Source organism: Vigna unguiculata, chromosome 1 (genome assembly GCF_037176805.1).
Source record: "Vigna unguiculata cultivar grain cowpea cultivar isolate G323 ecotype 2 chromosome 1, ASM3717680v1, whole genome shotgun sequence".
In the NCBI taxonomy this organism is placed as follows: Eukaryota; Viridiplantae; Streptophyta; class Magnoliopsida; order Fabales; family Fabaceae; genus Vigna; species Vigna unguiculata.
In genome coordinates this window covers 45,806,293-45,821,627 of record NC_140792.1, presented here as the reverse complement: position 1 = coordinate 45,821,627, position 15,335 = coordinate 45,806,293, and the positions used below count along the sequence as shown (strand labels likewise).

The 15,335-nt window shown below is 30.1% G+C and overlaps 2 protein-coding genes across 2 annotated transcripts; both read left to right on the top strand.

The window, feature by feature from the left end:
- Positions 1 to 744: 744 nt before the first annotated feature.
- On the top strand, positions 745 to 5,763 carry LOC114173423 (serine/threonine-protein kinase rio2-like). Its single transcript, XM_028057812.2, has 13 exons — positions 745 to 1,030; positions 1,145 to 1,191; positions 1,298 to 1,368; positions 1,477 to 1,590; positions 1,693 to 1,868; positions 1,964 to 2,052; positions 2,217 to 2,334; positions 2,450 to 2,523; positions 3,151 to 3,198; positions 4,063 to 4,231; positions 4,467 to 4,586; positions 5,001 to 5,087; positions 5,284 to 5,763. The coding sequence occupies exons 1-13, from the start codon at positions 947 to 949 to the stop codon at positions 5,470 to 5,472; spliced, it is 1,386 nt and encodes a 461-aa protein (XP_027913613.1). The 5' UTR covers positions 745 to 946; the 3' UTR covers positions 5,473 to 5,763.
- A 1,572-nt stretch (positions 5,764 to 7,335) lies between these two features.
- MDO1 (telomere-capping, CST complex subunit) lies at positions 7,336 to 11,350 on the top strand. Its single transcript, XM_028063858.2, has 4 exons — positions 7,336 to 7,454; positions 8,847 to 8,987; positions 10,476 to 10,629; positions 10,786 to 11,350. Exons 2-4 carry the CDS (start codon positions 8,884 to 8,886, stop codon positions 10,906 to 10,908), a joined length of 381 nt encoding a protein of 126 aa, XP_027919659.1. The 5' UTR covers positions 7,336 to 7,454; positions 8,847 to 8,883; the 3' UTR covers positions 10,909 to 11,350.
- Positions 11,351 to 15,335: the final 3,985 nt, after the last annotated feature.

The window sequence follows — 15,335 nt, the reverse complement described above, 5'->3', positions numbered from 1 at the left end:
TTCGATTTCAAACGACATTTTTAAAATATTTTTCTTATTAATATCTATACCTATATATAAATAGATTTTTTATTTTATTTACATTTTAAAATTTCAATTTTATCTTTCAAAATATAATTATTTATTAATTTTTTTTAAAATTGATTATTATTTTTATAAATTTTTTATAAAAACGTTTATTTTTATTTTTTTCCCTATTTATCATTGTTATCTTTTTTTTTATATATTTTATTTTTATTTTATTTTTAATAAATATAATTTTATTTTATATATTAAATTAATAACACTACATTATCATCATATACTTATATAATATCATATATATATATATATATATATATATATATATATATAAAATATGTACGCAAAACGCTATCAACAAATATATTAACTTAATGTTTACGCTAGTATTCTCTAATTTGATTTAATCAATAACAAGGAAATGTGATTATATATTTTTTTTCATTTTCATTTCATGAACTTTTTTCAATTCATTCGTTAACTCAATATAAATATTTTAAAAGTGAGGTAAGATTAAAAAAAAATTAATCAATGAATCATAAGAAAAAAGAAGAAGTCAAAGTCAGGCTATCAACAAAAATAAAACAAATCACTTAAACAAAATAAAAAGTATTTTAAATATTTAATGGAATGATTTTTTTAATAAAAATTAAATTAAAAATATACAAATTTAAGTTGAAGTTAAAACTTAATTAAATAAAATAAAACTTTGTAGGATACTACTCATCACATCTCCGGTTCTCACCAGCAGCATCTTAAGCCCAGCCCAGACCGGCAAATCCTCACGCACTCAAATATCACAACCTAACCGCCGCCAGCACCTCCTCCACAAGCAAAACCTCCTCCGACCAGCCCTGCGCAAGCCACCATCCCGTTCAAGGTGCATTATTTTCTCACCAAACGCGCGCACTAACCTCAATTCAGAATGAAGCTTGACGTGGATGTGTTGAAATATCTCTACAAAGATGATTTTAGGGTTCTCACCGCCGTTGAACTGGGCATGCGGAATGTGAGTTTTTCTCTCTTTCTCTCCTACGCCGTTTTTTTTTTTTTAATTTCAATTTAAATATCCTTTGTTTTGAACTTTTGAGCTCAAAATAACGAAATTATCCCCCGGCTGCAGCATGAAATCGTACCAACGGAACTCATCGATCGAATTGCGCGTCTCAAGTACCTCTCAATATTCTTCTGCTTTCACTCGCTTTACTATGTTTTTTTTTTCTTTTTTTCTTTTTTTTTTTCACTTTTGTTACTAATTTTATGTTAATGTTTGTAGGCATGGAGGCACGTACAAAGTTTTGAAGAATTTGCTCAAGCACAAGTTGCTGCATCATGACTCTTCTAAATGTTGGTACCTTCTAATCTGTTTATTATTATTCGTACTAACAAAGAACACTTATGATCATATTTCTTTTGAATGACCTTCTAATTTGTGTGAGCTTAATTTGATTTTAGATGATGGATTCCGCCTTACCTATCTTGGTTATGATTTTCTTGCCATTAAAACTATGGTGAACAAAGGAGTGTTTGTTGCTGTTGGTCGCCAAATTGGTGTTGGAAAGGAATCTGGTATTTTAGTTAATGCTCTTCTAATATCGTGCTCTTCATTCAATCATATTTCATACGTTTTTTTTTTTTTTTCTAATTACGTTGCCATTTGTGCTCTGCTAGATATATTTGAGGTTGCCCGTGAAGATGGAACTGTTCTAGCCATGAAGTTGCATAGACTTGGTAGAGTCTCTTTTAGAGCTGTCAAATCTAAGCGTGACTACTTGAGACATCGAAGTAGTTATAACTGGCTCTATTTGTCTCGCCTTGCTGCCCTTAAAGAATTTGCTTTCATGAAGGTTTTACCTTTTCGGCTATCTAGTTGCTGTATATTTGAATTATTTTATTGTTGTTTGATTCTCTAGTCACTGACACACATGATCGGCTTGAGCAGGCTCTGGAAACCCATGGCTTTCCTGTTCCAAATGCTGTAGAACACAATAGACATTGTGTAGTCATGTCACTTGTCCAAGGTTATCCTCTGTAGGTATCCTTCGTTACTTGTGCTACTTTTAAAGATTTTTTCTTTTTTTTTCTTGTGTTTCTTTTTCTTAAGCTGGTTTTATTGTTTCTAGTATTTCTTTCACTTTTTTTGCTGGTTTTGGTAAACAATTGCTTGATTTGCCTATTTGGTTTTTCAAATGCAGTGTTCAGGTGAAGCAGTTACAAAATCCAGAGACAGTTTTTGAGACAATCATTGGTTTAGTTGTTCGGTTGGCTGAGCGTGGCCTTATTCATTGTGATTTCAATGAATTTAATATCATGGTACGCTTTCACTTGTTTGCATAATGATCACAGAGGATTCTCAATTTTATTTCGTATTTCTGTTAGCTTGTTGGTTTTCGTATCTAATTTATGCTTTGAACTCCATTCACTGTAGATTGACGACGATGAAAAAATTACCATGATTGATTTTCCTCAAATGGTATCCGTGTCACATCGTAATGCACAGATGTAAGGTCTCCTTTTGTGATAGTCTTCGTCATGATTTTCTTTTGACTTGTTATCAACTTATCACACTTCCTAGCCACCATGTCATTTTTTTATGTTTTCTTGTTATTTCTGATGTAGTTTACAAAATTTCCAGGTCAATTCGCATTTTGATCAAACTTATTAAGAATTTAAAGGGATAATATGTAGTGTTCAAAAAACCAATTATTCTTCCACAGTGCAACCTGCTTCGTCCTTGAAAAAGAACCTTTTTATAATTTAGTCATGTAGTTGTTAAATTTACGAGGTATAAATTCAACATTTTAAGCCTTATAATACAATTTCTAGATTTACTTTTACATCTCTTTTCAATTTATGAAGTATAATATGCTAATAGAATTTTTCTCATTTTTTTTTAGAGGATACCCTTATATATTTATCTAAGTTTTGTTATCATACGAAAGTAATATATGAGGATATTAGTTTCATACTTCTTAAGTTTTAAAATCAATATTCATAGTAAAAATAAAATTTTGATAATTTGCAAATAGTAAAACAGTGCTGAAGTTATATGACCAAGTGTCATTTTAATGGAAAAGCAGAGTATATTTTATTTCTAGTTTAACAATATATTATTTATCCTTATTTCAGGTACTTTGACCGTGATGTTGAATGCATCTTTAAGTTTTTCAGGAAAAGGTAGGTTGTTATTTGAAATCATGTATTTGTCAACTTTAGAGATGCTTTTGCATATTACTTTTAATATTTTGTTGTCTTTATTATTCAAATGATGTTAGGGAAAAATATAAATGGTATTCTCACATCACTTGCCCTAACTGCAGTTAATTTCAGTAAAGTAGCAAGTAATTAGATAAGTCTGTTATTACAAGTTAGCATACCTTGCTAGAAAGTGCATTTAGTGCAAAATATCACGACATGGTGAAAGGACCTGGACTCATGATTCTTACACTATGTTTGGATGGGATGAAAGTGGGAGAAAATAAATAAAGAGGAAAACAAACAACACACAACTATCCTTTTTTCTCTGTTTGATTGGAGAGAACGTGAAAGAAAAATGAGAAGAGTTGACTTCTACAAATAACAATTTAGACTTTACTTTCCTTTTACTTCCTTCACAATCAAACACCACGCTAGTTTCTATCCTTTTAAATCTGTCTTCCACTCTCTTGTTCTTTCATTAAATAAGGAGTTTCCTTTAAGGTTGTGCATGTTGGGAAATTTTTTGAATTTATGCTCTTGAATCTTTTTCTATCTGACTTGCATTTATATATACACTATATGCAATCTGTATTTTTTACTGTGAATTATCCTTTTGTGGAGATGTATATATGTGATTCTTTTTTCATGTGTTTTTTAGTATAATTTTAATATTCTTCATTTTCCATTTGTTTTTTGGTATCTTATGCATATCTCATTTTCATCTCCTGTTTTTTCTGCATGGCTGATAGATCTTTGGTTTCTGAACTTGTTGAAAGGTTTTTGGATCTAGTATTTGGCTGGTAAAATAATCATCTTCATATCATTCCTTCTTTTCTGTTTCAGGTTCAATCTTTCTTTTGAAGAAAGCTTAGATGATATGGATGGTTCTGATGAGGGGAGAGATGGCGCTGGAAAACCTTGTTTTTCTGCGATAGAAAGAAGTGCTGGTTTTCTAGATAGGGAACTTGCTGCCAGTGGCTTTTCTAGAAAGGACGAAGAAGATATTCAAAGGGTACAGTGTTTTTTTTTTGTTCTTTGAGATGGGGAAGAAAATATAGTGATCATTTTTCAAAAGGCAACGTAACTTTGCTTCTATATTTTCCACCTCTTTTGGCTTACTGCTGACACCCAGCATGGACCACCATTTTGAAGCATAAAATTGTCTGCTTTTAGTCATTGTGCGTAGATTGGTAAGCTTTCATTTTTGTATTTGGTTGCCTCAAAGGTATTCAAATCTCTATGTGCAGTTCATTGAAGGCAAGGCAGAGAGTGATACAAATTCAGACAGTGAAGAGGTTGACTTAGTTGAAGACCTGAATGAAGCAGGCACTATTGATGGTAGTTATTCTTCAGACTTGTTGGAACAGGTAATGCCATAAAACAGACACGGACTATGTAAAAATGTGCTGTTATTTATTTTATTTAAATAACATCACTTATAAAAGATGTACATGTAAAGAGAGGTAAAACAATAGTTAGCACAAGCTGAAGATTATGGGTATTTGTTTAGCAGATTCATACTGAAAAACTTAGGAACAATGCTAAACATTCTGCACTTGAGATGGTTGAGCTTGAAAATTTTCATTGTGAATATATCATTAAATATAGTATCTAAGTGAACTGTGATTTCTAATTCGAATATCCAGTATTTGGTCTAGTTATAGTTTGTCCATTGACGAGCAGGCGTATATACGCTGCCATACTTTTTCAGCTTATTTTATTAATCGTGTAAGTCTAATTCTGCAATGTTGGTTGAAGGATTGTTATTTTGTTTTAATCAGAATGAGGGATATGAAAGTCAGTGGAAAGAGAAGAGTTGTGAAGCACGTGAAAGCAGTGGATCTGAAAAGGAAGATGCAAATGACAATGTGAGCAATGTTTTATTATCGGGTGGTTATCTCAATGCTATGTTTGTACTGCTTCCTTTTGCCCTTCATAATATTCAATTCAAAAATTTATAGTCTTAAACGCTAATCCATGATGTTTTTTTGGGAAATAGCGTGTATATGGCTTGTTAACAATGAATGTTATGCATATCCTCAATATGGTAATTTTGATTCACAGGAGGAAGACAATGAAGAAGCAACGGAAAATGAAGCTGAACTCGTCAAGAGCTTGAATAAGCAAAGGCGACGTGCTGTGGCAGCAGTTCGTAAGGGACATAAGACTACTGGAGGCAGAAATTCCTACAAAGACAAAGGTGGTAGGTCATCTCACAATTCTAAAATCCAGAAACAGTTGAGCAGCTGGTGAAATATGTTGGAGCCAAAACACTTGTGTTGAAATCATAGTTTCAATGGTGCCATTCATGAGACAGCTTGAAGTTTTGGTAGGATATTGTAGACGGTATTTGTCTGGTCAAATTTCAAACATATGTAAAGTTCAGATATAGGAAAACAAATAGGTTATGATCGACCCCTCCTCCAGTGAAATACTCTGATATTTCGAATGAAAATTTTGTCCATTCTCTTTTAGAAACTTGTCACATTAACATATTTTTTGTTGGACTTTGAGAGCAACTATTTAGAGTTTCCGTACTATTAATCATTCTAGTCTTTCTTTTTTCGGTAGTTTTTTTTTTTTTTAAGAAAGTTGTTCCTCTCAATTGATTCATATTGGAATTGAAATCTCCCAAAGAAGATTTCAGTGAATTGAGTCTTAATAGTGTTACTTTTGAATTGATTCTAAATTTATTTCTATATTAAAAGTTGCATGAAAAAAAAATGTATGATTAACAAGAGAAAGGAAAATATCAGTATTTCCGAAATAAAAAATGTTAATAAAAAGTAGAAAAATTTGTTAGGTCGAGGGGCCAATGCCTAAGCTTCATCCACTGATATGCACTGCAAGTACCAATCATCATTTCAGCAGTGGTGATTTCCATCTTTTCCAACTCAATTCTCCTTGAGAATATTTTTCCCAATCAACTTCAGATTTTTATTTAATTAAAAAAATTAAGACATATTACCACGAAAAGGTTAGAACTATGATTCAAAATATTAAATTCCAAATTGATAAAATTATAAAATTTTAAAATTTTAAAATAAAAAAAATTAGAAAATGATAAAAATACAAAATTTCAAAAATATAAAATTACAAAAATTGTAAAAACATAAAATTATAAAACTATAAGTATCTTACAAATATTTAACAGTAATAACTCTAAACATTTATTATTTTTTCACATTCATGACACAACATATTGACACGTGACAATTTTTATTTTAGAACCTAATTGCAACAAATTTTCTAACCTAAAGATCCAATTTAGTCAAATAAAAAAAATGACCTATTTAACATTTTATTACAAAAATAAGAACTTCTAAAATATTTAACCTTTTTTAATATGTGACAAATAAATAAGGTGTCAAGACAAACTAACACTCACATTAATGAAAAGATTAAAAAACTAAAAAACGATTAAAAAATATAAAATTTTGAATACTCACTAAAAAACAATAAAAGCATAATTAAAAGTAACTTAATTTATCACTTAATTAAACTCAAACATTATTAAAATAAGTAAATTTTAACACAAATGACATGTTAAAATAAAATGAAATAAATGCGATAGAAGTATAAATATCTTTTATTGCATTTATTTTCTTCTGAAAAATCATTTCAACCAAAACTTAATTTTATTTTATTAATTTTAAAAAATAATACAACAAAAAAATTTTATTTCTATTATATATTTTGAATCCCAATTCTACTAATTTTTTCTAAAAACTTAACACAATGTCCATTTTTATTATATACTGTTTCTGTCTTGTTTTCACAACAATAATAAAATAATTTAGCTTTCCATAAATACATTATTTTAGAAGAAAAAGGCAATAATGGATTTGATAAATATATTAGAAAGAAAAATTTTATTATTTTTGAATGTTGAAAACGGCTAAAACTTTTTAAAACTGTGGTAGTGGAGTGGTAGTTGTAATAGAAACTTGTTTATATGAGTAATATTTTTCACCAAAAATACAGTAAAAGCGAAAGGCAGGGGTTCAAATAATAAACAGGGAGTGCCAATATCAATTAATTTCTCTCATGTGGGTCACGGGGCTATGGCCCAACCCATTGTACGTTTCTCATTCTCAAAAACTCCATTGCTTTTAATTTTATTTTGTTTTGACGTAACCTCTTTCTTCTTCTTGTTGCCTCAGAAGTTCGGTTTCTTCAAAGCGCAAGTTATTTGGGCTAAACGATTGAAGACTGTTAGCCATTAACGAATCGTTGTGAGTGTTATTTATTGTTAATGTTTGTTTGTTCGTTATGACTAATTTTGTTTAGGAAGTTAAAAGGGAATTAACCTTGTATTGCAATGTTACTTACGAAAATTTGTTCTGTTATACAATCTTGCATCACTGTGTGGAGGTTGATTCTTTGTTGTTTAATCTTTCTAAGTTTTCTCTCGTTGAGTTTTCATCTTATAATGCACTTAATGCTTGCTAACCTTTTAAGCATTTTTGTTTGAAGAGATTCAGTCTAGTGGAATGGAGTTGAATGATTTTCCCTAAATTAATTTGGTAGCCGTTGGAGATTTTAGCCGCTTAATTTGGTTGTAGGAGATATTGGTAGTGGCCTGAATTTTCATCGACGGCGCTTTGTTGAAAATCTATTTAGTTCAGTTTTTCTATCGGTGTAAATTTCCGGTTTGGAGTGCACTGTATGAGACTGGAATAACTGATTGTTCTACCAAGCCAGACATTTCACTTTTGGTTCTGTAAGCTAAGCTGTAATATGGTGGGAGGAGAAGATGATGGATTTGACTGGTTGGAGATTTTATATTCATTCTTGATGCTGGTCAAGTGGTCATTATACTATGGAGAGTACAACGAAGATTTCTTTGATTAGAAAAGTGGGAAGCATGGCAGATATAGGGAAAATGTGTTAGGTGGAAGGGTGACCGTCTCAGGCCAAAAGTTGTGACATTTTTGGTGGCCAAAATTGAATACATTTTTTACAGGGACTAAAATATAAAAACCATAATATTTTTGGGTAGAAATACATATTGAAACCTTTTATAATTGATGGACTGGAAAACATACTTGGATTAACCTGAACCTTTAATAAATATGAGTGAGCTTTAGTTTTAGTTGCTAGTTATGTATAATCATAACCGTGTGAAATGTTATTCAATGCGGTAAGAATGTGTCTTTTTCATGGTTAACTGTTGCAGGAATGATTTTTATTTACAATGTATCAATAAATCTTAATCCAAATTTATGGTTTAATGTAAATTAAATTATTTCTTAAATATAAAATGTTATAAAACGACTGGAGTAGTCATCATGTTTTCTTTATTTGTCCTACGGTTTTGATAAAAGAGAATCCCTAATGAAATTTTTTTAGTAATTAACGCTTTCTGTCCACTGCTCATGTAGAAATTGCTTGTGAATAACTGTAATATGAACAACTGAAGTTGGATTGACTAGGAATTTATTGAAATAATGATTTGTTAAAGAAACAATTCGTTAAAATGTTTTATGATCATTATGTTGTGATGATTTCATATGGAACTATGTTAGAGGCTTGTCTCAAGGTAGATGATGTGCTACAAAAGCTTTTGTAATATGGAACTTACATTAACACGAATTTATGCATATGTTATGTTTGCCTAACTGCAGTCAAACGTGGAAGTTTTACTGGTCATCAGGTGGCCTGATGGCGTCTTTGGAAATAAAATCTGGTACATTGATTTCCTTACATGACCTGCATCCGTCATCTCCATTTTTTAAGCAAGGAGCTTCGCTCAGAATAACTGGAAAGTGAGTTCCACCTTTCAAATTACAATGTATGTGTGACTTTTTTTAATAAGATGATTCACTGTCGTCGTGGTGACAAATTGAAGTGTCAAATAATATAAGTTAATAATGTTAAAATTCCGTTTCTTGGTATTTTGTTGCCAATCATGGTGAGTGGAAACACTTCAGGGATTCAACCAGCATATGTTAGTTTTTTTTAAAACCATAGATCTGGTTATGCGCATTTAGACGACTTTTAGTAGTGAATTTCATGTTGATACTATTACTAGGGGAACTGTTTTTGTAAGAAATGTAATGGCATGCTAGCAGGGTGAGCATAGCAGCAATTGGTGCCATAGTTTAGAGTGGGAACACCAAGATTGAGATTTCTGGAATGATGGCAGTTTGGGTATGGTAAATTTACTGTCCATCCTATGGATGGAAGTTACGTGAGAATGCTAAACTGCCTGAAGATTTTAACCAGCTCCGTAGTAATTGCCATACTTCATGTCTTACATTTCAAATATTAACATTTCAAAGCTGCTATAAACATATGACATAGTTTGACTCATCTCCCCAAATCATGCCCTGTAGACTTGGATTGGAGTGACACGTTTCAATATAAGAAACATATGTTCAGTATCCATTACAAGATAACAAAATTGCCCTGCAAGTTACTTTGAATTGAATGTAGTTCGTCTGGATTTCATTTTCATCTGTTTTCATTCCCAACATTCCTACAATCTACAATAAAATACATTTTAATTTTGTATTGGTTCTTGGCGATGGCTTTAATCTGTTAACTATCGTGTGTATATTAGTGTTCTGTTATGAAACCTGAACACACTTTCTGGTTGTGATTCACTTCTTTAAATTCTACCATTGTTTGTAATATTTTGTACTAAGAACTATTTGTGAGAATGCATCATCTCTGCATTCATGGATCACTGTGAGTGGCATTTATAAATCTCTTTTATCTTCATGTGGGTGCATAATTGGAGTGTACTACTAACATACAGAATAGGTTTAATTGCATTTCTGGCTTTTCTAGTTTCACCAAAGTTCAGTTTTGGTCCTGCTAGTTCCTATTGCAATAAAAACACCTGTAGATTTTAAATTGATGCAATTATGTTCACTTCTTAGATAGCTGTTGGCTTCGTAATAAGCGTCGCATGATATGATTTTTTGCTGACGTGACAATCAGCATAAGACTGACTTGAATTTCATCACTTTGAGAGCTTATTTCAACTGAAACAATGGGGTTCAAAACTGAATTAGGTAACAGAATACTAAACCATGTAATATACTTCCTAATACATGTAGTGATTTTTAAATTCCTTATCTAATTATCTATAACTATAACTGCACTACTGGTACAACATGGTGTATGATTTCATTCTGACAGAATAAATTGCTCCATTATATATCTTTTGGGGGTTGTTGTTGCCACTTGACTGTGATGAGTGATGACAGTGGAGTGTCAGTCAATAACTTTTGTGTTGCCTTCCATAGGTTACGTGAATATTCTATAGAGGCGTGCCTAGCAACGATTGTTGATGGCGATGACATTCTACAAGTTAGTACCGAACATCTGAGGGACCTTAGCTTTCAAGTTGGCTCTGTCTACCAATTCATTGGTGAACTCCTTATCCAACCTGATAATGAGGTATGCTCTTAGTCAAGATTTGGTAAAAAAAAGGCTCACCTCTCCGTTTCTTTGCAAACACACTTTAATCCATAATGTGCTTTGTAATACACATTCACTCACATGAACAATGGTCTTTATAAGACGATTTGAGCATGCTACTTTTTTCTTTGTTAGGTAGTTTTGCAAGCTCGTGTTGGTAGAAACGTTGATGGGATCGATCTCAATCTTTACCATCAGTCCTTGCTGCTCTTAAGACAGTTCCAAGCCAATCATTTAAACAATCCAGAAACTATGTAGGATTATTTGCGCGCAGAAGATGCCATGCTAATATGAAAACGCACTCCTCTCATAATTGAAAAGATAGATGGAAATTTGCTCCGTAAACTATTGTATAGCAATGTTTGTTCTCACTTAGGGACACTGAATGCATATGCTTTTCTATGTGTTTTCAGATAAAGACGCAGTGTCTGCACTCTACAATGTTCTTCATGTAAACAGAACCTTAGCAAGTTCACGATGACATTTTGTTTTATTTTTATTCTCTTTCTTTTGGCTGCAAATGGGGCATGACATCAGAGAGTTGTTGAGTATTAATTGGGCTTAGCTGTGCATTCTTCACGGGGACATTTAGTTTTTCCTGTGACGCTATGCAACAAACTTTTGGCCACCCCTGATTTTGCCATCGGAAATTAAGGCAAGGGAGGTGGTATATTCAAGGAAACATGAGATATTTAGTGCATTTCATCTGTCTCTTTTTTATGCTGCATCACTATTGCAACTTCACTGGAATTTGAATGTTACATGGTCGTGCATTTTCCATTTGTGTAGGAAAAATAGCAGTGCCAATTATCTAGTTGGTATAAATTTAGTGGTAGCGTTTGACGTTGGAAGGTTATGTTCCATGTGCTACACAATGTGATGAAAAGGCACAACTTATCATATTTAGTTTTTACGTATTAATATCCACCACTCATCTGAAGTGTGGGTGTTGAATTTGCAAATTATGCAATGATTTGAAGATGAAGATGCATATCTACCATGTAATGATGGAATATAGTTTTTAAGGCCCACATATCACTCCATGTTCATTTGATTTTGAACTTTGTTGAGCACGCGCTTGAATAAATTGTACGTCCTTAAAAGCAGATCGATCTTGTGTATATAGATACTCCACTTGTGTTTTAAGCGTAACACTAACGTTAATGTCTAGTCAAACAATGTGGAGCCTCTCTATCAATTATTTGGCGTTAATTTGTTTGATTTATGTTATCTTTTGATGATATTTTATAAATACTTTTAAGAAATATAGAAAGTAAATTATCATTTTCAAGTAAAAATTAATTTACGCACAAATTAAAAATCTACGGTAAGTTTTTTTATTAGTCATTTTATGTATAAATTAATTTTTTTGTTTGTAGAAAAGTTTCTTTTTTTCTTATTTTATAAAAAATGTTATAGAGAAGCTTATGATTTTTAACACAGGGGAGAATTATTGTATGTAGAAGGAGGATTATTATGGCTTTTGCATTAGGCAAAAGTCGGGTCTGTGCATCCACATCCACTGAACCGAAAAAAATTATGACAAATTGGATATTATTTGTGACGGAAAAGCAGCCACAAAGTAAATTAAAACAGTAACTTTGATTTCATCTTTTACACAGTAATGTTACATAATTGGCATATGATGGTGAATAAACGTGTAGCCACCGTAAGGTAAAAGTTCATGGCGCACGCGAGTGAATTTTCTCTTATTAACTTTATGTTAAAATCGTAATCATATCTCATATTTAAAGTTTTGGTTTAACTTTTCTTTTTGACAATTTCCTCCTCATCTTGTTTTTTTAAGTTTCATATCAGTGTGAACACTACGTTATATATATATATATATATATATATATATATATATATATATATATATATATATAAATTAAAAAACACTTTTTTCTTTAACGAAAATATAATTATTTCGTTTTTACTCTTGTACTCTTTTTTATCTTGAAACATCATAGTCATCAAATACTATATTTTTTTTTCTCACACTTTTTTTCATCCTCAACCAACCTCTCTATTGAAATTTTGAGGTTAGAGAAAAAAAAGAAAAAAAATATAAATTCAATTTTCACACATTTATTATTATTATTATTATTATTATTATTATTATAATTGGTTAATTAGAGACAGTTGGGAACAATATTAAAATATAAATTTTGAAGAGTTTTTTTTTTTTTACAATTTTATTACATTTCCAAACTTACAAAATTAATTGTCTTTTCTACCTTTGTTTAGATCAACCAATACTAAATCAGAGTATGAAATTCTAATGTTAGACAAATGTCACCTATGAAAAAGAAGCATGTTTCATATATGGTGATAAATTTACACCAAACCATAAATGTTCTAATAAAGAGTATCTGTTTTTACATATGGAGAACGATAGAAATCAGGATATGATTTTGGATCATCTATGTCATTTAATGTGTTCAAAAGAGGATTTGTGTCCATACGTTAAAATTTTAAGGCACTAATGGAATAACAATTCATATTTTACAATTTTTTTATTAATATTGAACTATATGTCTATATATTAAAAAAAAGTTACTTTTAAAATTTATTTGTATTATATATATATATATGTATGTATATATATGACACATTTTTTAAGTCAGTACGTAACTAATAGAAGTGAACTTAAAAGTAAATATAATGAAATATCAAATATACATTTATAATATTTTTAATATTATAACTAAGCATTTATAATTTAAGTAATGACATCAAAACTCTGTTGATTCATTGTAACCTTTTTATTGACATTTATTAAAACTATATTTTATTACAACCTTAATCTTTGAAGCACACACCTACTACCCATTAAGTAAATCGGCGGAGTGATTACTCACGTGATTCCTGGCCTCACAAATTCACGTGCCTTGCCAAACTTGGGTGTTAAAGTTTGGAGGTACTATGGTTTTTACATCTAATAATTTTTTATGCACTTTACGTTTACAATTTTATTCTTTATTTTTTTTCCTCTGTTTATAAATATAAAAACTATTATTCTTTAATTACTTAAATACTTCTAAAAGTGTTGTTAAGTTGTCCATCTTGTGTTAAAAACATTTTTGAAATTTAAATCCTTTTTTCTTCCCTTCTAATTTTAATTAAGAAATTTAACGTTTTATGCTAAAAAAAAGAAAAAAAGTAGAAGTTTAATCCAAACTTAATTTCTATTTATTGTTAGTGTTATTCTTTTTTTTATACTATCTTTAAATTTAAAGCTATAATTTACGTTTTTATACATATTATAGTTAGAGGGTCTCAGGTGTTTTCACAATGCAGTATTTATTTTCTCTATCTTTTGTGTGATTGATTTTATTTGCTCTCAAAGCCCGAGCAACATTTATGACTTAAAAATTTGTGGCCATAACTATGCTTCGTCGAACTTACTACCTGCAGACAAATTTCTCTGATTTATTTTTATATTCAGATTTTCTTACACAACGAAATACAAAATAGACTGCGATGAAAGATGAAGAAACTTAATATATTAATATGATCCATTTTTCAAAGTAATAAATTATGAAGAAAACTAAAGAGGTATCATGGATAAAATTCACCAAATTAAAATGATGCTCAATAAAAAAGTTACTTTGTAAAAAAATTAGTTATTGTTTTTATCATAAAGGAAGTCACATAAAGTTCTTAAAAATTAATTAGTGTAGGAGATCGTGAGAAGATCATAAACACTTTATTATATCCTAACAGTGTAATAAAGCAATTATTACGCTGACCCACAGGATTAAATTAAACTTTGGTTAAGTAATTTACCTATTAAGCAAAGCAAAATCATAATAAGTTAAGATTCTAGATATGCTTTTAAATTTTATATGGAGTACACATATAAAAAAAAAAAAAGAAGTTGAATTATATAAAGTAAAAAAAAAATTAGTTATAATATTTTAAGTCATAGGTGATTTTTTTTTAAATGACTTTTTCATCTGATTTAATTTTATAAAATTAATATACGAGATTCTGTATTTATTTTTACATATATATATATATATATATATATATATATATATATATATATATATATATATATGAATGGATAAATTAAATTCTAAATAAGTATTACAACTAAAAAAATTCAAAAGATGGTTGAGAATAAGTGTGAATCAAAGTCTTATATTAGATGGAAAAGACAAATTTAAATACTATAAAAGAATAAAAACTCATAACAACACTGCCTTAAAATTTTGGTGTAAAAATGGTATCAAATATTTTATATGTGTAAGACTAATATTATATAATCATATGAAACCACAATCTTTCAAATAACTATAAATTATATATAAAAGAATATATAACCCGACAATAATATCCATATAAAACTACAATCTCTCGATAACTATAAACGAAGTATATAAAATATCAACCTGACAAATACCCATCAAAATCTGGTTTTTCTACATGAGAGGATTAAATCTGGCAATAGGATACAATCTGAATTGTAAAAATGAATCTTAGACTTAAAAGATCACAAATTTCCTTCCCCACCAAGGTTTTGGAGGGACAATGTTAAGAAAGTAGCATAAGCATTGGGTGGAATTTTTATACATAGTTGAGTGGGGTCGTTTATATTTTTAACTGCAAATTGCAGAACACTACTGCAAAATTTTCTGACATGCGAAATCCTGAGATAACTTGTCGTGTGCTTCACAAAC